The 26,863-nt window shown below is 40.0% G+C and overlaps 1 protein-coding gene across 3 annotated transcripts in view; it reads left to right on the top strand.

The window, feature by feature from the left end:
* Positions 1 to 1,612: 1,612 nt before the first annotated feature.
* Positions 1,613 to 26,863, top strand: part of fbln1 (fibulin 1) — a 106,357-nt gene continuing 81,106 nt past the window's right edge. For all 3 annotated transcript variants that reach the window (XM_052030006.1, XM_052030004.1, XM_052030005.1), the window contains exons 1-3: positions 1,613 to 1,797; positions 15,776 to 15,884; positions 25,945 to 26,074. In XM_052030006.1, the coding sequence (XP_051885966.1) occupies positions 1,737 to 1,797; positions 15,776 to 15,884; positions 25,945 to 26,074 (300 nt within the window). In that variant the 5' untranslated portion in view covers positions 1,613 to 1,736. The remainder of the gene's footprint in view (positions 1,798 to 15,775; positions 15,885 to 25,944; positions 26,075 to 26,863) is intronic.

Raw genomic sequence — 26,863 nt, 5'->3', positions numbered from 1 at the left:
GAGAATGCCACTCTCATGTGGAAATTAAAATACATTTGAAACAATTCATTGACAGGAAGTTGAAAATGTGTCATTCTGTTCATTTCAGCTGCTGTTCAAATTTATAGTCTGACCATGAAAATTAGCTTGAATCTGTCCTTCACTTCCTTTGTGATTGTGAAGGGATAGCGAAAGGTTAGTAACAATTAGGATGAGCACCGGAAATTGGGATTGGAGGCTGTGGTGAGGTCAGTGATTGTGGGGTGGGGTAAAGAGACACTCTAATCAGTGGAAGAGAAGCAGAAGGTCTCTTTTAGGAACTGGTACTCTAGGCTCACAGTGAAAAGGAAGAGGAATTAGAAAAGAAGAACGTATTATCTGTCTAAGTGACTTAAAGCTGGAAAATTCCTTAGTGCCTGTTGTTATCCCAGCTGCTATGGGAGGCTAGGGAGGAGATTACTGAGGCTTCAGTAGAAATTCTCAAAAGAGGTGCCAGGTGACTGGAGGACAGTGAATGTAATATCTGTCATTGAGTAGAGTGGCAGGATAAGCCAAGTGGTTGAAGGCTGGTGAATCTAACATCAATGGTAGAGAACTTGTTGGAAAAAATTCTGAGGGGCAGGATTAATCTACACTTGGAGAACCAAGGATTAAACAAAGATAGTCAACATGTCTTTGTGAAGTAGATATCCTGTGTGAATAATTTGACTGAATTTGTTGAGGAGCTGACTAATTGTATCAATGAAGATAGTTCAGTTGATGCAGAATATATGGATTTTGACAAGTTCTCACATGGGAAACTGATCCAAAATGCAAGAACCGAGGGCAACTTGACAAATTGGATCTGAAATTTTCTTGACTCTATGACTCTATGACTCTATGGCTTTATGATTCTATGACTCTTTGAATTTACAACTTTCTGGAGTTATCAGCTTTGGATTTCATTTCTCTCCAGCTTACTTGGACTCTGGAAAATTGTTAACTTTAAATCAGGCTCAGAATTGTCCTATGAGAACCCCATCTAAATTTATTTACAAAATTTCCCACCTCTTCAAGACGGCATATGCATGTTTCTTTATTAGCTTTTAACTCTCTTGACATCCTGCTGCTTATTAACAGTGATTTATTTGGAGGGGTTTATATCGAAGTTAGATTTTGCCAACTGATGTATAGATAGAGTCTGCAGCAATAGTCAAGAAAAGCTGTTCAAGTCTTGATTCATTGCACTGGTACATGACAGAGAATTTCATATTTGATGCTTACTAACAGAAAACCAAGAATCCAATGCCTTTATTCTGACAAAATTAGAGGAAAATGTCTTTATTGTAGTTATTCCTGAATGGTTGTCAGAATGTTGTATTCCAATGAAGCTTTCATTACTCTAATGGTTGAAAGAAGGAAGCTGATAAACTTGCTGGTGAATTAAGAGCAGCAGGAGCACTGCTGCAGTGAAGCCCTGCAACCCCCACCTCCCTGGCTGAGCTCCCCTCCGGGTGTTTGGCCAGAAATCTTACAGGCTAATTGCTAAGGAATCTCTTTTGGAAAGGGCCAGACCTTCAAAGTAAATCCTTTGGGTTTTTTTATAAAAGAGTTGTGGTCAAAGGCAGCTTCAGTCAAGGCTGCAGCAGAAAGAGCAAAGAAGGAACAAGAAAACTAAGGAGGGATAAGGCATTTTATTTTAAAGAAAGAGCAGAATTCAGCATCTTTGTTCTTTTAAAAACTTTAACAGAAAGTTTTCTTTTCTAGTTTACAGCTTGATGGATCTCCCAGCTAGGATCTCGAAAGTATTGCTCAGTCTGTTGGTATTCAGACTACAAGGTAAGAGAAAATTCATTGCAACAAGTACTTCCATGGCTCTGCCGTCTGTAACCATGCTGGCTGGCTGTTAGCAGTCGGAAACGGAGCTTTCTTTGTTACCTATTTGAAAAGGACACAGATAATCAAAGTCTATTGTGGAAAGTATATTAATGAGTGTTTCAGCACTTTACCTGCAATTGTTTTAAATCATACTGCATGTTTTTACTAAGCAGTCGATGCAGCTGATAAACTTCAAAATGATTCTAATTGTGATTTATGGCTATTCCTTAAGCTTTGTCTGGATTTCAGAATAAATCTGAGTTTTTGGAGGCCCCACGTAAGGACTTCTCCATGCAATTTTATACGTCAGTCAGTTTAACTTGTATTTATAACAGAAATTAGTTTGATGCTTCTCTGGTTGTTATTTTTCATAACTTTTAATTCTCAGTCAGAACGTCAATGTGCCCAGGTTGTGATCTAATTTAACCAAAGACATATTTGTCTATAAAATAATCTGCTTATTTTTCAAGCTTTGAGAATATCTTGAAGAAGATGTAAAATCATGTAAAAATCATGCTTTGTAGAATTTTAAATCTTTGATTTGCAATTGGTGAATTTGCTGGTATGCTGTACAAAATAATTGTTTTGCCAGGCAGACTTTCCAACGGTTCAGCCTACTGGCATGATGATTTTGTAACCCATTTAAAAATCATAATGTTAAATGGCAGATTAACGTCTATTCTAATTGTATAACTTGTAAAATCTGTTTGCCCCCAATCAAAGCCATATCATCTATGCAGCTCTCTGTATGCGAATCTGTTTGCCCCCTGAAGCCGTAACAAGCATGTCAAGCAGCAAACCTACAAAGGTAGCAAAATTGCAACTATACAAGGCAACTCTGAGCTTGTCTTTTTTAAGAAAAAGCAGTGCTTCCTTGAAGCTCACAATGCAGAGGTTAACTAAGTTCTTGAACTTGTTCAGCTTTTGTGGAAGTGACCAAGATCTGGATTCATATGCATCTGCCATTGTATGTACCATTTTCAAAAAATTGAAGTGGATATTCATGATGGCTTATTAATTGTGTTAGGTGTGCATAACTGCTCCCCATTCCATGATCAGGGTTTTGGTATCTTGTATCTGTTTATCTCCTCAATAATGTTTTACTTAATCAATTTACACACTTAATTTGGTAATTTCTCTTCTGACTCCACATTAACAATTTGTTCTGATGCAGTTTCTTTTGATCAGGATAATCTGAAAGGTCTCGGCTGGTGTGGCAGCACAATGAATCTCCCAGGTTTTATGACATAAAGCAACATAGCAAATGTTTGTAGTGTTCATTAAGCACACAGTAAATTGTTGCTGTCAGGTGTTTTCATGCACTCGTTGTGTTAGTGTCAGGTGCCAGAGGAAAACTAAGATCCTACTTTTCCCAGTCTTCAAATTATGAGCTTCAAATCTTAAATTTTGAGGAAAAACTGTTCAACATAGCCGGTCTTTAAGATTGTCCAGATGCAGGGTCTCGACCTGAAACGTCAACTATCAACTGTCCATTTCCCAGATGCTGCCTGACACGCTGAGTTCTTCCAGCAGCTTCTTCTTTTGCTCCAAATTCCAGCATCTGCAGTCTCTTCTGTCTCCTGTAAATTGCTTACTGGGAAATTTGTAACTCATCTTACAAGAAGCTAACAAAAAAAGCTTTCTCCTGCTAATTTGTCTAATACCTCAAAACGTTTATGCCTCTAGTCTCAGCCTTCAAACAATATGCACAGTTTTTGGGCTGGCAATTCATACTATCTTGAACTGTGCAGGAAGGATTCCGATACACTTGAGTGTTGAGCTATTCTGGCAGAATGCTGAGTTCAGTAAGTCTTTGTTGCCTTTCAAGGCCATACATAATCTTTAAGGATGGTATGGTGGCAGAACATTCAGTGATGCAGTCTGATGCCTCCAAGCCATGAGCTCAATTCTAACCTCAATCACTGGCTCTGTAGAGTTTGCATTTTTGCATATTCTCCCTGTAGCTTTGTGGTTTTATATGAGGCTCCAGTTTCCTCCCACATCCCAAAGATATGTTGGTAGGTTACTTGGCTACATAAAATTGCCCTCTAGTGTATGTAAGTAGCAAAAAAATCAAAAACAGGAGAAGTTAGTGGATATGTAAGAGGATAAATTGCAGGCTTATTGGGGAGTAAGAGGAGTGGAATTTGACTGATAGAATTGCTCTACTTGGAGCCAGCATGGATTCAATGGGCTAAATTGCCTTCTTTTGTGTTGCAATTAATATGAATATGCTGTTAATTTGCTATTCATTAGTGTTATTCATTGTTCATTAAGGGATTCTTGATTGTCTTTCTATATTTAAATCCTGGATTGTATTCAGACTACTGAAGATACTGCCTGCTGGTTCACTGGAAATTTACATTGCTTGATAAACAGCAAGTGATATTGACTATTTAATAATACTTAAAACACTTAGAGCATAGAACTACATCATAAAGAGAGGCCATTTAGTTTGCAGACTGAAGGTTTGTGGCTACTTATGGGGAGAGTCAATATCTCAGATATGATCATGCTTCTAAAGTAATTCAAAATCAAGGAAATAGTGAGAGCTTACAGGGAAAGAAAGACTAATTGAATCATGAAATGAAGTCTCTAAATGTATGATTGAGGGGTCTAATTAGATATAATTATAATTCAGTTCAGAAGATCTTTCATTTAAGTAAATCCATGGTTCCTGGTCAATGTTTTGGATACTGAAGAAAATGTAATTGTTTGGAGTATATTCAAAAGAGGCTGGTGTGCCCTACTTTTTAGTGAGGAATACCAGAAAAGAATGATTGTGCTTAGTAAGTATTGGTTTAAAGACAATAGTGTACAGATCAGAAACATTTCAGGGTAACGGGTATATCAGCCACTGTTGTACTGAACTCCTGGCATTTAGTTCCTACCGAACTGGAATCAAATATTGGGAAGGTTGTACCACAGGCGGGTTAACAGCTGTTTAACATCTCATGAATATCCATGACTTGGTAACTTCTAAGCCTTGCCAAATCTGCATAAATTTTCATGTCATTAGGAAAGTAATCAAACTACAAGTATACTGACAGCCAGTGTGAGTCATAGAGTCATAAACCCATAGTCATACAGAATGGAAGTAAGTTCTTCAGCCCACAAGTCTGTCTTGACGATTAGGCATCCATTTACACTCATCTGAATTGACCACATTTTATTCTTCCCACATTTCCCTAAAACGAAGGCAACGTGCAGATTCACCAGAAAGATACTGTTGATTAAAGGATTATATTTTGAGGGCTGATTGTTTCAATTTGGTTTTCATTATATTGGATGTAGGAAGTTGGGCGAGTGGTCTATTTAAGGTGCTTCAAATAATAGAGTGATTCAGTAGGGTAGAAGCAAAAAACTTATTTCCTCAGATGGGTTAATCCAATAGAAAAACGATGATGGTAAAAGGTTGTCAATCTGAAATGTTAATTTAATCTCTCTCTCCATTTAATCTGCCTGGCCTGTTGATTATTTCTTGCATTTCTTTTAATTTCAGCTTTTGGGAAAGCTCAATATTTTTGTTTGTAATTTAAAATTAGAATTTGGCCAGATGAAATGAAATCAAGGGACATTTTCTGATCTTGGAACTCCGAGGCTGCTAGGTCAAAATTGATCAATAGACTTCCCTTAGCCAACCATATTAAGTTCTCTGGATCAAAAGGCAGCTAAAAAGACTGACATATTCACTATGATGTCATATGGCTTAGTAGAAAGGAAAAGCCTCTCCTGTTTATGTCTTAATTGTTTCTCTATGACATTTTGCCTTTTGTCCCCATGTCATTTTAATAAGACCTTAAATGCAGATGAAATAGAGACTCAGTGGATCCCATTCTAACTTTAGCCTGACCACTTATTGAAATGTTGTCCCATCATCAAGTTCCCTTAAAGTAGGTGAATGCCTATCACATGGGGTAAAATGCTTTAAATAACAACAGAATTGCCTTTACATAAAATTTAAAAAAGTAACATGACAAAAAAGCTTGTACAGAATACATAAGTACCCTAAAAATACATCATACTTATCTGCAATGCAGTTAAACATAGTGGGTCAGTCATTTTGATAAATGTCACGTTGCACTTGATGGTAACCTCCATTGTTGATTTGCTAATGCTAGTAAGATTTGGGAAGGTCACTCCATTAACCTAATGTCTGCTGGTGCACTTTTAACTCAGATCTCATCTTTAGGAACCACCTGTTTGATATGCTTGGACAGTATAGATTAAGTTTTGAGGCCTGGTGGGAGAAGTAGTCCCAGGGTCTGTAAATTAGACTTTATAAAAATAGCGGAGCCCTAAAACGTTTACAAGAAGAGAACAAAACATTAACACTCAACCTTAGATGCCTTCATGGGTCCACACCACGATCTCCAATTGAGCATTACTATTGTTATTTGGCAGGATGGTATGTCTCCTCTGATCCAGGGTATTTGCCCGCATGTTCTGTCAGACTTTTCTGGGTAGGGGGTGGTGGAGTGGATGAGTCTAGCATGCAGGGAGGTGTCTAAAAATCACTATTTGTACCACACTCGTGACTTTGTGTTTATGTTAGAGATGGACAAAGACTGTGAACCCATAAGGCCCATTGTAGTTTGCAAGATTACCAGAATCTAATGGACAGCCTTTCCACATGAGTCTCTCCAGTATTATAATCAGGGATTTGCTGGAATGGCCAGCAATTTAATGTCTAGCTTTGAGAAAAACTGGAAGTTTATCAGTGAACCTGTTAAACAAGAAACCTTCAGGAATGGGCAAAACAATTCTCTGCTTAAACAATTTGATGTTATTATAAAAACCCAATGATGAGCTGCAAAAAGGCCTTCCTGGTGATGTATAGGCATTGAACTGTACCATGGTTTCAGCTACAGAAGTACTAAAACAAAATGTAAACTATGTTACCAAATAAGCACACTGAAATCTGCTGTATAATTCTTACAGAAGTAATGGATTACATGTCAAACATACAACAGTTGTCACAAAACAGAAATCTTGTCTGATGATAATTAAAGCCAGGTTCAGATGACTGTACAATGCACCCTCTAGTTCATACTTCATACTGAGTGAAATTTACTGGCTTCTCCGGCAAGAGGAGAACCTCCTCCTGTTGTCAGTTATGCTGTATTATCTGACTATAACCAAATGAACTGAAACAAGACCTCAAACAAATTGCATGTAGCAATTTATTGCAGCTGAGCATCTCATTAAGCTTATGGTTCTTTTTAACAATTTTATGGTTACATCTGGAAAGACTAGAGTTTTCAGTGATTTTTTTACAGATTGAATTTCAAATTCCAAAGTTAACCCAAGGCAGAAATTTTAGCTATTTTGATGGGTTGAGATATAAACCAACTACAATATAGCTAAAATCCTGCTTGATGAGAATGCAGGGGTTGTTTAATTTGGCAGTAGATGTCTCTGTTGTAAATCTCTGGTTGACAGCCAGTATGCTGAATTGTGCCAATCTGATTCCCTACACTAGATTTGTGCTTTCAGTCCCTACAAGCATGCACAGCGGGGTGGGAAGTGTAAACCCTAATTTTCTGGCCTTTGCACCCTGGTATTCAGTGGCATGGTCCAGTTGGCAAATGCCTTCTGTTGAAGCTATCATTGATTTCAAGTTTTTACTTGTTTTACGTAAGAGGGACAAAACTGAACACGGCATTCCAGGTGTGGCCTCATTGACACCCTGTACAACTATAACAAACCTCACTATTCTTAAACTGCCTTCTTATTTAAGATAAGTTAAGATATCTTTATTAGTCACATGTACATCGAAACACACAGTGAAATACACCTTTTGCATAGAGTGTTCTGGGGGCAGCCCGTAAGTGTCGCCACGCTTCCGGCACCAACATAGCATGCCCATAACTTCCTAACCCCTACATCTTTGGAATGTGGGAGGAAATCAGAGCACCCAGAGGAAACCCACGCAGACACAGGGAGAACGTACAAATTCCTTACAGATAATGGCTGGAATTGAACCTGGGTCGCTGGCGCTGTAATAGTGTTATGCTAACTGCTACACTACCGCTTGTTGGACCTATCTGCTAACTTTTTGTGATTCACGCAAAAAACATTTAGATCCATCTTAACTTCATTCATTTGTACTCTTTCTCCATTTAGCTAATACTTCATCTTTTGATTTTTCCTATCAAAATGCATGACCTCGCTCCACCCTACATTAAACTCCATTTGTCAGGTTTCCGCCTAGTCTCTCTGTCAATCTATATTTCCTTGCAGGTTCACAATCTCCTCATCACAACATGCCCTTCCACCTATTTTAGTATCATTGGTAAACTTGGAAACCTTACGTTTTGTTTCCTCCTCCAGGTCATTAATGTAAATGGTAAAGAATTGAGGACCAAGACCCGATCCCTGGGTGACTATATTAGTTACATCCTTCCAACCTGAAAAGGACCCATTTATTCCAACGCTCTGTGTGACAGCCCATTTTCAATCCATGCTAACTTAATTCTTCCAGTACCTTGGGCTCTTAATTTATGCATTAGCCTCTTATGTGGCACCTTGTCAAATGCCTCTTAGAAACCTAAATACACTACATCTACATTTCCCTTCTATTAACTCTCCCTGTCACATTCTCAAATAATTCAAGCAAATTTGTCAAACATGATTTATCTTTCATAAAACCATGTTGACTTGGTTTGATTAAATTCAGTCTACCTAAATGATTCGTTATTTCCTCTTTGGTTATTGACTCTAGCATCTTGCCAACAATAAGTGTTTAACTGGCCCGGAGTTCCCTGCCTTTTGTCTTCCTCCCTTTTTAAATAAGGGAGTTACACTGGCTGTTTTCCAAACTTCTGGTGCCTCTAGAATTTAGTGAGTTTTGAAAAATTTCAACCAATGGGTCCACTGTCTCTGCAGCCACCTCCTTTAAAACCCTTGGGTGTAGGCCAGCGGATTGGAAAAGCAGTAATTATGGCTGATTAGTCTTAACATCTACTGTTGGAAAAATATTAAAATCAATTATGAAGAAAGTAATAGCAACACATTTGGAAAATTGTAATCTAATACTTAGAGTCAGCATGGATTCATGAAATGGAAATCTTGTCTGACATAGTCATTTGAGTTTTTGAGGAATTCTCAACTAGAGCTTATGGAGGAGAATCAGTAGATGTGTTGTATTTGGACTTCTTGAAGGCATTGGACAACATGCCTCACAAAAGGTTAAATTACATTCAAGAGCCCATGGTGTTGGAGGTAGCATATTGACATGGATAGATATTTGGCTAACAGGCAAGAAGCAGAAGGTAAGGATAAGGTTATTTTCAAGTTGTCAGTCCATAGGAACCAGTTCTGGGACCACATATGTTTATCTATATAACAATGACTTAGAGGAAGGAAGTGAATGGACTATCCAAAAAGAAAGACAGGGAGACAAGTCATGAGGGAACAGTTTACATAGAGATGTTGATTGGTTAGGTGAGTAGGCAAAAAGTGAAGCCATTCATTTTGGAAGGAAGAACAGAAGAACAAAATATTACTTAAGTGGGGAAAAAATACAGAAAGGCACACTACAAAGATATTTAGGTGTATGAAACACAGAAAGCTAGCACACAAGTGTAATGGGTAATAGGGAATGCTAATGGAATGTTATCCCTTATTTCAAGGAGTTTGAGCATAAAAGTAGGGAAGTCTTACTGCAACAGTGCAAGGCCCTAGTGAAACCACATCTAGTACCTGTTTTTGGTCCTCCTGTTTAAGGAAAGATATTATTTCATTGGAGGTGGTTCTCTGGTCCACAAGGGTGACCCTGGGAATGGACTGTTAAATAAGGGAACATCAAACAAGTTGGAACTTTACTCATTGTGACTTAGAAGAATGAGAGGTGATCTTATTGAAGTATATGATATTCTTAGCACGCATGTAAGTGCCGAGAGGCTATTTCCTCTCATGGGGGAGTCGAGAACCAGAGGGCATAGTCTCAGAATAAGGGGGCAGCCATTTGAGATTCAGGTGAGGAAGAATTTCCTCCGTAAGAGGGTTATGAATCTTTGACATTCCTTCCCATAGAGCTGTGGGATCAGACTCCTTGGGTATATTTAAGGCTGAGAAGAATAGATTTCTAATCTGCAAGGGATCAAGGATTATAGGGAAAGGTCAGGAAAATGTTCTCTAAATATCTTTGTATGGAGCTGCAGGTTACCAGTGCTTGGCCATTGAGAAGCCCATTGTCATAGCAAAGATCTGAAGATGTTGTGTCACCATCAAAGTGCAAGTTTGGATCATCTGGGTCCAGATAACAAAGGAATATTTATTTTGTATATAAAATTAACTTGCAACTTTTCTGCCTGTTGGTTATTTCCATGCCCTTGTACCTTAACATCTAATTCTAATCTTTAGCACATGCATTTCAGTGCTGGTAAATGAGTATTAAGTTAATGAAAATCAGTTGCAGGAGTAACATTTATCAACCATTTTCCTTTTTTTAAATTTTTGTTGCTTTTATCTAAGGGCAGAAAGTAAGTTAAATACCAACATTTTATTTTCTTAATTTTTATCAATCTTTTATCTCATATACAATCGGTTTATTTTTGATTACTGTATTGTAACAGAATATTTACGTTAAATAGTTTTCATATTCCAACCTAATATGTTAATAGTGACTCCAGCCACTTGCTGAACTGGCAGGAACTCTACACCTAAAAATACTACTTGACTCTAGACACTTTAGTTAAAATAGATAAACTGCTGTATGTTCTTGAAATATTCATATTTTGAGCAAGAAATGCACCAAGCCATGTTATACATTAGTCCTCAGTGTAGTGACGAATAAATATTTGTCTATTCCAATCCACATCCTAGGAATCCATCATAAACGCAAACTCACACAGAACTCAATCACCTATATTGTAATTTGCAAAGTCCAGTTCCCCCATCACCTCCATGCTCACCGAATTCAGTAGTTGTATTTAATTATAAGATCTGCAGATCCCTTGTTTACCTAGTCCTCCTTGATTTCAAATATTATTAACCCAGATTTAAGAAGGAGCAGAGAAAGTTCTTCTGTCATGTTGTTGGAAGTGATTAGAAAATGTTGTTGTGTGTATTAGGGCCTCTTGAGAGGGTTAGTGAGTCTGATCCAAAAGTGAGTACCTATAAACATTCATCTCCTTTCCAACTCATGACAGCAAAATAAAAATGCAGAAATATCATTTCAGTTAGCAGTTAAGTGGAAAGGTACCAAAGAAAGGAAACAGGTATCTTTGGAGATGGAGAAGTGAACCACGGTGTCCAGGAGGGAACAATCCCTTTGGAATGTTGGAAGGGAACACACAAAGTCATCAGTGCAGCCTCTGACTAGCCTTTTTTAAACACAAAGGCTTTCAACATATTAATATGAAGTCTGTGTACAGTAAATGGAGATTCATGCACCAGTGGGCCCACACTCTGGGAGTTACCATAATGTTTTCAACCTATGCATATCTAACATCTCTCCTATATTTTGAACTGGCATCAGTGTTTGAAGTTAGTTGCTTGGGGCAAAGAAAACCCAATTCTAATATGACTGATGGTGTCTTCTTGCAACTCCACCACTCCAAAGCAGAACTATACAATAGCAGCCACAGTGCCACAAGGTTTGTCATTGATCAGCACATTGAGATGTTTAAATTGAGTATCAGATACTTTGATGGATCTGATGACTCACTGAAATATTTGGCAGCCAGATGAGTGATAATAATGTAGCTTATATCACTTCTATACAACCACACTTCACAAAGACCTGCAGGACTCACAATCCACTGAAACAGTTGGAGGAATTGATGCATGGTAGCCCAAGATGCAAGGGATATCGTCATAGCACAATGCTTCACTTGGAGATAGCTTACTCCTTGCACTAAAAGTCCTTCAATCTTCACTTCATGGCCATCCTTCTTCCACTGGAGTAGAGGCACATCACTTCTGCTCCTCCTAATCACAAAACAGCATTTATCATGAGTTCTACAAAACACCATGTCTGGCAAAAGTATTCAGTTGGCTATTGAAGTATCATTCTAGGGAGCAAAATCTGCTCCAAACTCCAAATTTTCAGCTGTAATCAATGATTTATTAAAAGTTAATTTGTTAAAAGTGAAACTGCCAGTAATACCTGCAAACTGTTTGAACTTTGCAGTCTGTGTGTTGAATTGTTGAGTATGTCTGAGATTGAGTGCATTTATCTGTCAGCTATTTAGATTTCTTGTCTGCTGGAGATAATTTATTACAAAATATTCTTTATATGCAGTTTAAGCAATGTTTTGGATTTGGCAATGGAGTATTAAAATATCAAAAAGATAGGAATGTCTTGACAACCTAGTTTTCATTTTCTGGCATTTTCACACAAGTCTGGCATGCAGAATGTTTTGCAATGCATCTTGTCATCATGTCTCAGGTTTAGATGATGCATGCTCAACCTGTTCATACAGTTCTTTTAGCCTTGAACATTTAAAGATCAAGGAACGGGTATTCATTTGCCAAAGCTGTTAGTAATTTAGTTCACTGATTTGTTTTTATATCTTTGAAGATTAAATACTATATTACATGGTCCAATCCTCTCTAATTACTGTTTAGTTATTAGCAACTAAGCGAGTAAATGAATCGGTTTCTGAGCTTTAGAGAAGGGGAGTGATTCATAGAGTTTTACAAGATCACCTGGTACTGCTTGCTGGAAAACGTGCACAAATGTCTGCGAGGTTAAATCAGCACAACTTGAATCACTACAGTTCAGCAACACCATGACCACTTTGATCACTTTGCACTAAAATGGACTTTGTTTTTTTGTGCTAATTGTGTTCTTTCTTGTTAAAAGTGTGTATTATTTATGTTTAATTAAAGCAGAATGCTGCTTATATGATGCTATATGCCGGTGATACTGCTGCAAGTAAGTTTTTCATTGCACCTGTGCACACATGTACTTATGCATATGACAATAAACTCAACTTTGACTTTGACTTTAAAAAACAGTTCAGCTCAAACGTGACTTCAATGGTCGAAACCAGTTTTGGCACTCATTGATAGGTCTATGTATAAAGTGCACTTGTGTGAAATGCTGTAGTCTGTGCAAATGGAAAAGCACTTTAAGGAGAAGTGAATATGGGGGAGGGCGTGTGGGTGAGTGGGTGGGAATAGTCTTTATCTCTGTTGTCCTTCAAAAAATCAACTGTTGCAGGGCTCCCTAATGGCACAGTAGCACTCCGTGCAGAACTAAGCCAAACAAAGTAGAAGTTTCCCAATCTCTGCAGATTCACACATTGAAGTCCTTGTTTACTGTGGTTGGTCACTGGCTAAGGTACTGTGCACCCCTTGGAACAGCTACCAGACAAGCTACTGTGTGCTCGAGAAGAGCCATTTGGTCATAGAATTTGATCGGTAGATCCACTCAAAGTTTGGAATTCTGTCAGCTTTTTGAAAGTTCTTTCCAAATCAGTATTTCAAATCATTTCAAGCTGCTGAAAATGTGAACCATTCTGGCTTGGGTTTCATTCTTCAACAAGTTCTTCTTTCAAGAACTGTCCCCAGAAAATGAGGATGTACAGTCACCCTTCTCTGCAGACCAGTAAGTTTCATAGAATCATAAAACAGTACGGCGCAATACAGGCCCTTCGGCCCACAATGTTGTGCCAACCTTTAAACCTCGCCTATGAATATCTGACCACTTCATCCCACATATCCCTCTCCTTATCTAGCAACCTCTTGAATTTGACCAATGTACCAGCCTCCACCATCACCCCAGGCAGTGCATTCCATGCCCCAACCACTCTCTGGGTAAAAAACCTTCCTCTGATATCTCCCGTGAACTTCCCACCCATTACTTTAAAGCCATGCCCCAACCACTCTCTGGGTAAAAAACCTTCCTCTGATATCTCCCGTGAACTTCCCACCCATTACTTTAAAGCCATGCCCTCTTGTATTGAGCATTGGTGCCCTGGGAAAGAGGCGCTGGCTGTCTACTCTGTCCATTCCTCTTAATATTTTGTACACCTCTATCATGTCTCCTCTCATCCTCCTTCTCTCCAAAGAGTAAAGCCCTAGCTCCCTTAGTCTCTCCTCATAATGCATACTTTCTAAACCAGGCAGCATCCTAGTAAGTCTCCTCTGCACCCTCTCCAATGCTTCCACATCCTTCCTATAATGAGGTGACCAGAACTGGACACAGTACTCTAAGTGTGGTCTAACCAGAGTTTTGTAGAGCTGCATCATTACCTCGCAGCTCTTAAACTCGATCCCATGACTTATGAATGCTAGTGTCCTGTACGCTTTCTTAATGACTCTATCCACCTGTGAGGCAACTTTCAGTGTTCTGTGGATATGAACCCCCAGATCCCTCTGCTCTTCCACACTACCCAGAATCCTGCCATTAACTTTGTACTCGCCGTGGAGTTTGTCCTTCCAAAGTGTACCACCTCACACTTCTCCAGATTGAACTCCATCTGCCACTTCTCAGCCCAGCTCTGCATCCTATCAATGTCCCTCTGCAATCTTCGATAATCCTCCACACTATCCACAACACCACCAACCTTTGTGTCATCTGCAAACTTGCCAACCCACCCTTCTACCCCCTCATCCAAGTCATTAATAAAAATCACAAAAAGTAGAAGTCCCAGAACAGATCCTTGTGGGACACCGCTAGTCACAGCCCTCCAATCTGAATGCACTCCCTCCACCACAACCCTCTGCTTTCTACAGGCAAGCCAATTCTGAATCCACACAGCCAAGCTTCCCTGATCCCATGCCCCCTGGCCTTCTGAAGAAGCCTACCATGTGGAACCTTGTCAAATGCCTTACTAAAATCCATGTAGACCATATCTACTGCACTACCCTCATCAATCTGCCTGGTCACCTCCTCAAAGAACCCTATCAGGCTTGTGAGACATGATCTGCCCTTCACAAAGCCATGCTGGCTGTCCCTGATCAGACCATGATTCTCTAAATACCCATAGATCCTATCTCTAAGAATCCTTTCCAACAGCTTGCCCACCACAGACGTAAGGCTCACTGGTCTATAATTCCCTGGACTATCCCTACTACCTTTTTTGAATAAGGGGACAATACTTGCCACCCTCCAATCCTCCGGTACCATTCCCGTGGACAACATGGACTCAAGGATCCTAGCCAACGGTTCAGCAATCTCCTGCCTCGCCTCGTGGAGCAGCCTGGGGAATATTCCATCAGGCCCCGGGGACTTATCCTAATATTTTCTAACAGCTTCAACACATCCACTCTTTTGATTTCCCACCCATTTGGTTTTCCAGATGGTGCTGAGTTACAAAGCCAAAATATCACTGTTTTACAATAATAGGTGTAAACTAGAATGGATCAGCATGCTTCTTCTAGGATGAAAGAGACTGAAGATGTGCAAACATACATTCAATGTTAAACAAATGAGATCAGATTGGCCACCCTCATTAACTTGGATAAACCCTACTGATTTTCTTTGTACAATGGGCCTGTATCATCCATTTTACAGCATTGGAGAAGTTACAGAAAATACTGCACTTATATAGGGGTATTTGATAAATGTAGGACAGTCAGTGATGTACAACCAATAAAGTATAAATACAAGTACTGATGTATAATGAGTACCTATAATAAGTATCATGTACTTATTATACATCAGTGAAAGCAGATGATGAGAGAATCATCATGGATGATGGATCAACAATGCATGATAAAGTTTCTGTTGCTTCTCACTTTTGATCGCATGGGATTTGTGCACATTCTCAAGATGAGCAAGATGGTGATGGACGTTATTGTTTACATTTTGTGCTCTCCTTGGCACAGATGAATCACAGTTGAAATATAGACTCGAAAGGAAAAATGTAGAACTATTCATCAAAAATTTCTTGCACTCATCTGGCCAAGGAAAAGTAATCATTCCTGCACTTTCCAGGAGAGAAAGCATTCTGTTCATGTATTAATTTTCCTTTCCTTGCAGTCACAGTGCAGAGTCCATTCGATGACTGCTGTGTCAATGGATTAGAATGGGCCGCTAAGCAAAAGGAGTGTGCTTCTCTACCCTACACACCGGACGATCCACTTTGCAGGTATTTTTCAAACGTTCTAAAACCTGTCTTGAGACAAATGATTTATTATTTGAAACTAGCAAAAAGCAGAATGCTGGAAGAACAGAGGCTGGTAGGTGATAGGTGTAACCAGATAGGGAGGGGATGATGGGTAGATAGAACCAGGTAAGGGAAGGGGATAGGGTAGATACTGGTAAGTAATGGGTGGAATCAGATGGGGAGGAAATGATGGATGGATGGAATCAGGTGGGGGGGGGATGGGACAGAGCTGGTAGGTGATAGGTGGAGCTAAATGGGGAAGGGGTGATGGGCAGGTGGAACCAAGTGGGTGAGGGATGGGAGAGATGAGCAAAAGGGAGAAGAAAACTCAGTGGACAGGTGATTGTGTATGGGAGGAAAGCACCAGGGGTGTGGATTACCTGAAACTGGAAAACCTAATGTCAATACCATTGGGTCATAAGCTACCCAAGCAAATATGAGATGTTGTTCTTCCAATTTGGCTTTGGCCTGTCCATAGCAATGGAGAAGGTGAAGGTTGGTGTAGAAGTGAGAGGGAGAGTTAAAATGACAGTCAACCAGAAGGTCAAGATGTCCATTGTGGACAGAGTGCAGGTGCTCCACAAAACAGTCACCTGTTCTATTCTTGGTTTCACTGATGTAGAGGAGGCCACATCGTGAGCACCTAATGCAGTAGCCCAAGTTGGGAAAGAGGCAGGTTAATTTCTACCTCACGTGGAAGAGCTGCTTTAACTTCTTGGATGGCCGTGAGGGGGAATGTGAAGGGACAGGTGTTACACCTCCTACGATTACAGGGGAAATTGTCAGGGGACAGGGAGGGGTGGGTGGAGAGGGAGAAGCAGATCAGGGAGTCATGGAGAGAGTGGTCCCTGCAGGAATCAAAAAAGGGGAGTAAGGAGAGGGGAAGACATGACTGGTTTAAGACAGCGTTGGAGCTGGTGGAAATGGCTAATGATGATGTGTTGGATGTGAAGGCTGGTGGGGCGAAAGGTGAGGACCAAGGGAACTATCTTGCTATTCTGCCTGGGAAGAGAGAGGGTCAGACAAGTACAGGAAGCAGAGGAAATATGTGTGAGGGCTCCATCAACTGTGGCAGAGGCGGAAGCCAAGCTTTCAGAAAGAGGAGGATATTTCAGAATCTCTGGAGCAAAATGGCTCATCTTAAGAATAGTTGCAGTGGAGGCAGAGAAATTGCAAAGAAGGGATGGCATCCTTACAGCAGGCAGGGTGATAGGAGGTGTAGTTGAGGTCACTGTGGAAGTTGGTGGGTTCGTAGATGTCAGTGGCAAGTCTGTCTCTTGAGATGGACACAGAGAGATCCAGCAAGGGAAGAGATGGTCCAGGTGAATTTGAGAGCTGGATGGAAGTTTGTGTGAAGGTGATGAAATGGATGAGTTCTGCTCTGCAAATGGATGAGTTCAGGTGCAGGAGGCTGCACCAATGCAGTCATCGATGCAGTGGAGTGGGAATTGGGGGGGCAGGGTGCCAGAACATGCTCGGAACAAGGACTGTTCCATGTAGCCAACAAAAAGACAGGCTTAGCTAAGCTCTTTTGATTCCTCCCACTTTCTCCAGGTCAAAGAGGGCCCATGGCTACCTCTTTGATCTGGAGAGAGTGGGAGGAATCAAAAGAGATGTTGTTAAAGGTAAGAACGAGCCCTGCCAAGAGGATGAAGAGTGTTGATGGAGGGGAACTGGTTGGGTCCTTGTTCAAGAAAGAAATGAAGGACCATAATGGTAGATGAAGGTGTGTAGAGGTGTATTCCCAGAGTGGGAAGAGACTGGACAAGGGGAGAGAGGATGGTGATCAGGTATGAAGAAATGAGTTCAATGGGGCAAGAGAAGGCAAAAACAATGGGCTCACCAGGGCAGTCCAGTTTATGGATCTTCGGTAAGAGATGGAAATGGGCAGTATGAGGTTGGGGCACTATGAGATGTGTAACGGTCCAGGAGATGGTGGCCTGGTGGGGGCCTAGTCTAGCGGGAGCTATTAGGAGGTGTCAGAAAGCTGGCATCAGGCCTCTGCAAGGGAGAGGTCAGTGTGCCACATTACAACGGCAACCCCCTTGTCTGTGGATTTGATGCCGAGGTCAGGGTTAGACTGAGGTGAGTGGAGTTCTGCACATTTAGAGGGGGCGAAGGGACTGGAGAAGTCAAAGCAGTCAGTGCTGCATTGGCAATTGGAAATGAAAGATCAAGAGGTTTTTTGTCTTCATACTATTTGAGATGGCTGGTTAAATATAAATATTAAAATTTACATAGCGTAGCACACAGGAGCAGGTCTCTCAACCTAACTGATCTGTGTTCTCGCTAACATTCCACATGACCACAAAGTTAGAAGGATGTGGCTTAAAGATCTCTCTCCCTCTCTTTCTCTCTCTCTCTCTCTCACTCAAGTCCAGAGCCAGCATGTGCACTAAAGCTGACCCTAGTCCTCCAGTGCAGTGCTCATTATGATCAGAAATGCTGTCTTAAGGATACGACGTGAAACAAGTACCCCATTTACTCTCAAATGTACTTAAATTATCCCAGAAACTTTTAAGTTATGGCAGGAAGATCACCAAGTTAAAAGTCCCATCATGTAGCCTGACATTTTTATATGTTCATGATAGATTTTATCCTAAAACCAATTGTAAAATGCAATCAGCAATGTGTTGAAGTTGAACAGGTAAATTACAGTACAATCCTTTGTGCATATGGAACATGCAAAAGTGATGTCATTCAGTACAAATATATTGTTAGAGAACTGCATGACTCTTGAATGAAGACTGCATGGCTCTTAACGTAAAGGGCCCCTCCCTAAATGAGCTGCTGATGGTGTGTATATCTATGAATCAAAGCCTGGAATCTTTAAGGATTGTCCCACAACAATCCCTGTCTTGGATGCTCATCTCAGATCATAAGGTTTCCTGGTCCCAACACCCACCTGAGGGAAAATTTGCCCAAAAAGGCCCCATTCTTGAAGTAGCAAACGGGTATTAGCACCTTCAAGGCTCCTGCCTTGATAGGAGTTTATGCTTCTCATTTGACTTTGCAACCAATGCAACACTTCCATGGGTAATAATGCAAATGGCTCAGATTCACAATTGTAATGAATGTAACACATGGCAGAGAATAATTCTTCCCCACACTCATAACACTGGTTTTACACCCAAAGTCAGTGCTGTTACAAAACAGAAGAATTTCCGGGCTCTGTATAAAATTGGTTGCCTTGCTCTCTAAATTACACTTCAGAAGTATTTAATGTAAAGTGTTTTGGGACCAAAAGTTGTGAAAGGCTTTGTATATATGCAGGTTTTTCTCTACTTTACCTAGTCTTTTCTACTCATGCTTCTACTTTACCTCCCTCATATTTTAATTCATGTGCTAACATTCTACTTTTTAATCTTGTATTAAAAGGTTTATTTTGAATAAAACATTACATTTATTGCTTATCCCCTATTTAAAGCCCCCACTTTTAGACCACCCCATAAATGGAAATATTTCTGCATTTACCAAGTCAAACGCCAGCTATTCTATTGTTCCTTAATCTTCTGAGGACAAACAATACAGCCTAGATGACTAGAAAGTAAACCCTATTTGTAGGTACGTTACGTCTAATCCCAATGAACAATGTTGAGATAGGTGTTATAATTAATATATTAAAACCATTTCACAAACAAATCCTAAGAAATTTTTTAAACATCATTTTTTGTTCTACAATAATTAGTTTTTGTTCTTCTATATTGTAGTCAATAAAAATAACAGATTCGGATACTTGCTCTCAAAAGTCCTGCAAAGATTATGGCAAAGCCATCTTTCTACCATTACATTCATACACAATATTGATAGTTTTCTAGTTTGTTCTGAACTCCCCGTTCACTGATTTGAAAACTGGATGCTTTGGTTGAAATCAAATGCAAGTTCATTAAATCCAATCCCAGTGTGACAGTGATTTAATTTTAAGAATGCTGGAGCTCAATATTTTTGGCATTGGTGATGGTTTGAAAAGCCCATAATCTGCGTCTTCCTGTCAGGGTGAATGATGGTGATGGAGGTGGGGGTTAGAGGATGAAAGATAACATTGAGGAATACAGGAAATGCCTCAAGGGTTGCACACGGGTGCAGACACAAAGACCAGCAAAAACAGGAAATGTGTCTTGTATGTGCTGTAGCATTGAAACAATTTGAGGTTGAAAGCATGTGTTAAACTGTTTTCAGGAAATAGTTATCCTTAACCCTTGAGCTTTAGTGGCATCCTGGAGTGATGCATTTGGGGACTGACCTTTTGACTGGCTCCATCATAAAATCCAATTGGTAAATTATTCTTTAAATACCTTTGAGGGTTTGGCCATGCAAGGAGTGGGAGGGCCATGGGAGGGTGGTAAATTTTAGACTTTCTCATAGTTTTGCATGTTAAGACAGGTTATAGAATGTGGTGACAGTGTAAAGCTTCTCTGACCAAGTTATATCTATTATTGCATTTGAAATGTGTGTTGTTTTAGATCCCATTTTTCCTACATCCTGAACACAATGTGCAATGCATAGTTCATTTTTATGTATGTGAAAGGCTTGGATCAGAGTGATTTTTTGCTTGACCTCTGTCCCTTCTCTGACCTTATGAGTGAGTGACAAGTTATTATATTTGATGTTTCGCAAAGTTCTGTGGTGCCATAATTTGTCACTTCACTGCATCTGCTGTTTCAGCACATTAACACTGTATTTTCTGCTGTTCCACCTTCATGTTTTTTATCCATTTGGCTCACAAGGAATAAAGAGATAAAGAAAAAGGGAGACACAATAGTGCAACAGATAGTATTGCTGCCTCACAGGCTCCAGCAACCTGGGTTCAATCCTGACGTCAGGTGCTGTCTGTATAGAGTTTGCACATTCTCCCTGTGACCGCGGGAGTTTCCATTGGATGCTCCAGTTTCCTCCCACATCCCAAAGACGTGTTTGTTAATTGGAAACTGTAAATTACTTAGGTGAGTAGTAAAAGAGTGCAGTTAATGATGTGTGAGAGAGAATGGGTTGTGGGGACATACATGGGAGAATGGAGTTATTACACAGTCTCTATAATGCAGCACAAAATTTTGGAATACACAGATATTGAGGTCATAAGAAAAATAGGAGCAGAAGTCAGCCATATGACCCCTCAAGCCTACGCAGGTATTCAAGAGAATCATGGCCAACCCAGGCCTCAGACTCTATTTTATTGCCTGGACCAGAAAGCTCTTCATTTCTCTAAGACCTACAGTATCTTTTTCAACCTTGACTTTATTTAATAACAGCCTCCTCAGCTCTCTAGGGTAGCAAATTCCAAAGATTCTCAATGTTTTGAGGAAAGAAATTGCTCCTCATCTCAGCCTTACATGGGTGACTTCTGATCATGAAAATCTGCCTCCAGATCTATGTTTCTCCATCAGGGAAAACATTCCTCATAACACCTAAGCTGTCACACTCCCTTATTCACAACCCTCATTCATCTAAATTCCAGAAAGTACAGGCACTATCTACTTAACCTTTCTTCATAAGCTGTAACCTCTATACCTGGAATCAACCTAGTGAACCTTACAGATGCCTTAAACACAAGTATTATCTACCTTAAACAAGCAGACTAAATCTAAGCCAGTAATCCAGATGTGGTCCCACTAAAGTTGTAATAAAACTTCTTAGAGAATTCCTTTCCCCCCCACAGATGCTGTTCGGCTTGCTGAAATCCTCCAGCAGATTGTTTGCTGTAATATAACTGTCCTATTTTTGTACTCCATCCCCCTTGCAGTAAAGATCAACATTCCATTTGCTTTCCTAATCACTTGCTGTCCTGGATACTAACTTTCTGTATTTCTTGTACTAGGATAGCACGATATCTCTGAGTGGGTGAATTGTGCTTTTTATTCGCCTCCCACAGCATGCTGCAGCTATGGTAATCTTTTGCTTCTGAGTGGTTTCCAACATCCTGGACCCCCTCACTCATTATCCAAACTAAAAATAATTCATTTTTATTTCGGCTTTCTGTCAATTTACCAATCCTCTATCCATGTAAAGATGCAAGTCAGAAGCTTGATGGAATACTCTTCACTTGCCTGATGGGATCTATCCCAGGTTATTGAGACAGGCAAGAGAGAAGATTGCTGGGGCCTTGAAAGGGATCTTTGTATCATCTTTATCCACAGGCGAGGTCCCAGAGGATTGGAGAATAACCAATGTTGTTCCTCTATTTAAGAAGCCTTGGGCAGGCACGGTAGTATAGCGGTTAGCGTAACGCTTTACAGTGCCAGCGACCTGGGTTCAGTTCCAGCCACTGTCTGTAAGGAGTTTGTATGTTCTTCCCGTGTCTGCGTGGGTTTCCTCCAGGTGCTCCAGTTTCCTCCCACATTCCAAAGATGTACGGGTTAGGAAATTGTGGGCATGCTATGTTGGCGCCGGAAGCGTGGCGACACTTGCGGGCTGCCCCCAGAACACTCTAACCAAAAAAGATGCATTTCACTGTGTGTTTCGATGTACACGTGACTAATAAAGATATCTTATCTTTATCTAAGAGCATTAGAGACAAACCAGAAAATTAGAGACAAACCAGAGATAAACTGGTGAGCCTTACATCAGTGGTAGGGAAATTATTGGAGAAGATTCTTAGGGATAGGATCTACTCGCATCGGGAAAGGCATAGACTTATTAGGAATAGTTAGCGTGGCTTTCTGCAGGACAGGTCATGTCTTACAAATCTGATTGAATTTTCTGATGAGTGTAGGACAGTGGATGTAGTATACATGGACTTTAGTCAAGTTTTCAAAAGGTAGCCTGATCCAGAAGATTAAGGCATATGGGATCTATGGAGACTTGGTAGATTGGCCAATTAGAAGACACAGGGTAGTGGTGGAGGACTCTGACTGGAGGTCTGTGACCAGTGGTGTTCCACAAGGATCAGTGCAGGGACCTCTGTTTATGCTATATATTAAATGATTTGGACAAAAATGTAGATAAGCTGATAAGTAAATTTGCAGACGATATAAAAATTGGAGTTGTGGATAGTGAGAAAACTTGTCAAAGGATTCAGTAGGATACAGACCAGTTGGAAATGTGGGCAGAGAAATGGCAGATGGAGTTTAATCCGGACATGTGTGGGGTGTTGCTCTTTGGGAGGTCAAATGTAAAGGGAAAGTATACAGTAAATGGCAGGACATTTAAGAGCATTGAAGTACACAAGGATTTCGGGTTGCAAGTCCATAGCTCCCTGAAAGTAGCAACGTAGGTAGATAGGATGGTAAAAAAGGCATACAGCATACTTCCCTTCATTGGTTTGGGTGTTGAGTATAAATGTCTGGAAGTCATGTTGCTGTTGGTTAGGCCTCATTTGGAGTATTGTGTGCAGTTCTGGTTGCTGCATTACAGGAAGGATATGGCGGTTTTGGAGAGGGTGCAGAAGAGGTTCATCAGGATGTCACCAGGATTACAGATTTTTAGCTATAATGAGAGGTTGGGCAAACTTCCAACCTAAATATTTACTCCTTCCATCACTGGCACAGTGTGGCTGCAATATGTGTCATCTACAAAAGACACTTCAGTTACTCACTAGACCACTCCAATGCCACCTCCCAGACTCAAAATCTCTAGCTCCAAGCAAGTCAAGAACAACAAGTGTTTGGGAACATTACCACTTGTAGGTTCCTTCCAAGTTACACACCATCCTGACTGGGAAATATATCTGCATTCCTTTATCATCATTGGACCTATATATTGGAAGGACTGCAATAGTTCAAGAAGCTGGCTTACCGTCAACTTTTCAAATGAAATTAAGGATGGCAATAATGATGGCATTGCCAGCAATCCCCATATCCTGAAAAATGAATAAAGTAAATATTATGCATAAGACACTGGGCTCTTTTTTTGTGGGGTAACATCAAATGAGACAGTTTATTAAATGCCTTTTGGAAATCCAAATGTACTACATCCAATGATCCCCCCATTGAATTAAAGAATCATAGACTCATACAGCACAGGAACAGGCACATTCGGCCCACCTTGTCCATGCCAACCACGATGCCTATCTATGCTAATCCCATTGTCTGCATTAGGCACGTGTCCTTCTATGCCTTTCCTATCCAAATACCTGTCCATATGCCTTTAAATGTTGTAATTATATTTGCCTCCACCACCTCCTCTGGCATTTTCATTCCATATAACCACCACCCTCTTTGTGAAACACTTAACTATTTGATCTCCTTTAAGTTTCTCCCCTCTCCCCTTAAACCTGTGCCCACAATTCTTGACTTCCTTGCCTTAGGAAAAAGAACCTGACTATCTATTATATTTATGCCCTTCATAATTTTATACAGCTCTTTTAGGTCACCCCTCAGCCTACAGTCTAACAAATTTGTGAAACACAGATTTCCCTTTCATGAAATGAAGTTGACTCTATTTCCTGTTACTACTTGCTTAAGAACAGATTCTTGTATTTACTCAATGATAGGCCAACCAGGATGTAGTTCCATTTTATTCCTTTCTTGAATTGTGGTGCTACATTTGCAGCTTCCATGAAATTCAAGACATTAACAGGCAGATTCAGCAAGCAGTTAAGATGCCTGGAGGAAAAGTCTTGCTGCAATTGAAAAAGGTCCTAGTGGAATTACAACTGGAGTGCTGTGAACATTTAGGTCTCCATATAATTGGGGATAACAAAATGTAGATTACTACGTTGATTTCTGGAATGATGAGATTGAACTACAAGAAGATTGTCCTATACTCACTGAACTTCAGAATGAAAGGTGATTTCAAAGGTTTTACAGCTGCTAAACAATTTACTCACCTTCTAACTTAGATGACTGGAAAATGAGGCTGACTAGGAAATATGAAAGAGTTCAGTGTGAATGGTTGATAATGCCTTGCATTTGTATGCATACTACAGCATGCAGATAAAATGGATACTTCAAAGGGCACGAGGGTAGGTTTTGACTTTTTACAATGCTTTACATTGAGTCAAACAAATCAAGAAAGATGGAGCATCACATGCTGCTTTTCTAACATTTATTTTACACAATCTTTAAATATCCAAATCTAATGAATGGAGAGCATATATTGGGCTGGACCTTGCTGAACCAGGGCTGCTGCCTATGGACCCAACACACCTACACTTACCTGGCCTAGACTGAAAGGCCTATCCAAACAATTCACTGCGCCTTCAACTCCAGCTGCATGGAAAACTATGACGAGGCCACAGGTGACACAATAAAAGGGAACTTTCCTTGGAGGGTCTCTACAGATCTTCCCGGCAGGCAAAACTGATAGAGGAGCTTTGTTAGTTGCGAAAATAACTTAATTGCTTCTAAATGTCTCTATTTAAACTAATAATGCAAAAAAAGTAAAAAATACTGTTAATTAAAAGAACTTTAAAACAATAATCTGAAGCTAGTAATTTTAAAAAATCATTACTTTTCCCTTTTCCTGACAATGATAATCCTCAGTGAGTTGTGCTTATCATCTCTTACAATATGGAGGATTGGTCCTTGGGTTCTATTGTTGGAAAATTGTTGGCCAGAGATTGTGTGTGTTTATTGGGAGAGAGTAAGTAAACCAGTACTTGTTATTAATAATCCCATTATGCACACAAAACATGTGCAGAGAATATTGGAGGGTTTGTCACCCTGGGTTTTCTTCATCGGCTTCCCAGAACTATCTGCATACTGTCGGTGGCACAAGGTTGGACATGGGACAACTAATACCCAGTAGACTGGAAGCAGAACATGACTTTGTGAAGCCAGATGAAGGATTAGAACGCAATCATTTAGTTCCATGTTTTTTCCCACAAATTGTTAGTATTCAGTTTTTCTTTCTTTCATCTGATAGTTCTATTTCTTATCTTCTCATTATTTTCTTTCTGAAAGCTCTCATTTAGTACAATACAATTATGGTTAACTTTCATTTTGGTTTCAGCAATCTTTCCCTTATATAGTGTAACATGTGGTATTGATCAATCCTTAACATGCCTCATTAATGAAGCCACAAAATACTTCCGAAACTTGGCTGACTTTTACCTCTGTTTCCTGTTTTGTAAGGAGATTGAAATTTCTCAAATTCCGTATTGCAGAATAGCACGGGAACAATGTTGTCGAGTAAAACTGGAGGAAATCCATTGTGAAAATGGTATAAACGTGGCCAGAGAAAACCAAATATGCATGGCATTTAACACTGTCATAGGCCAATGCAACACTGGTAAGGTAATGCATATTTTTCCTTCAAAATGCCTTGACATACAATGAGATTTCTACTACACAATGTTTCACAAAGGATGTCGAGCTTTATTCTTTGTATAAAATCACTGACAAAGAAAACAGTTCACACTTATCTGCTTAGACTAATAATCCATGCACAATACTGGGCCTTGGGTTTCACTTACATGAAACCAGTGAGCTGCTGATACTTGCTGGGCTGCTTCCCAAAGAGGATTTCAGCATTGGGCTGTTTCATCATCAATGATGTGAGGAAGCAATTCGAAGATATGGTCCATATGTTAAAAGATTTTGTGGGTTGTTTTGGCAAAAGGTGAAATCAGGCACTCAGTGAGTAGAATATAATAAGACCATCCTATTTACCACACATTTTTAATGGTATTTACTAATTACCACTGTTAAGTTTTCCTGCAGATGCTAACTTGACTGCTGATAACATACACTTTTTATGGAGCAACATGTGTGAGCTCATTACACCGAGTTACTCTGAAAATGTGGAGTGTTCTGGCTTACACACACCTTAGCATTGATCATGAACTAGTAGGTGTAGCTTGAGTAATCACTGCATGTGTACCATGTCCTAATATGCGTGAATGGAATTATCATCTGGTGGCTCTACTTAATACAGCCCTGATTGTGAATAATTCATGCCCTTCAATGAAAAGGCCCTTGCTTGTTGCTGATACTTGTATCACCAAGATTTAGTAGCTAGAGACCAGTATATTTTTGGGTGGCTTCCTAATCTCTTCAGATAATAGATAAATCGTCATCAGCTGG

The sequence above is a fragment of the Pristis pectinata genome, chromosome 15, assembly GCF_009764475.1.
Source record: "Pristis pectinata isolate sPriPec2 chromosome 15, sPriPec2.1.pri, whole genome shotgun sequence".
NCBI lineage: Eukaryota > Metazoa > Chordata > Chondrichthyes > Rhinopristiformes > Pristidae > Pristis > Pristis pectinata.
This window is presented reverse-complemented; position numbering and strand designations above follow the sequence as displayed.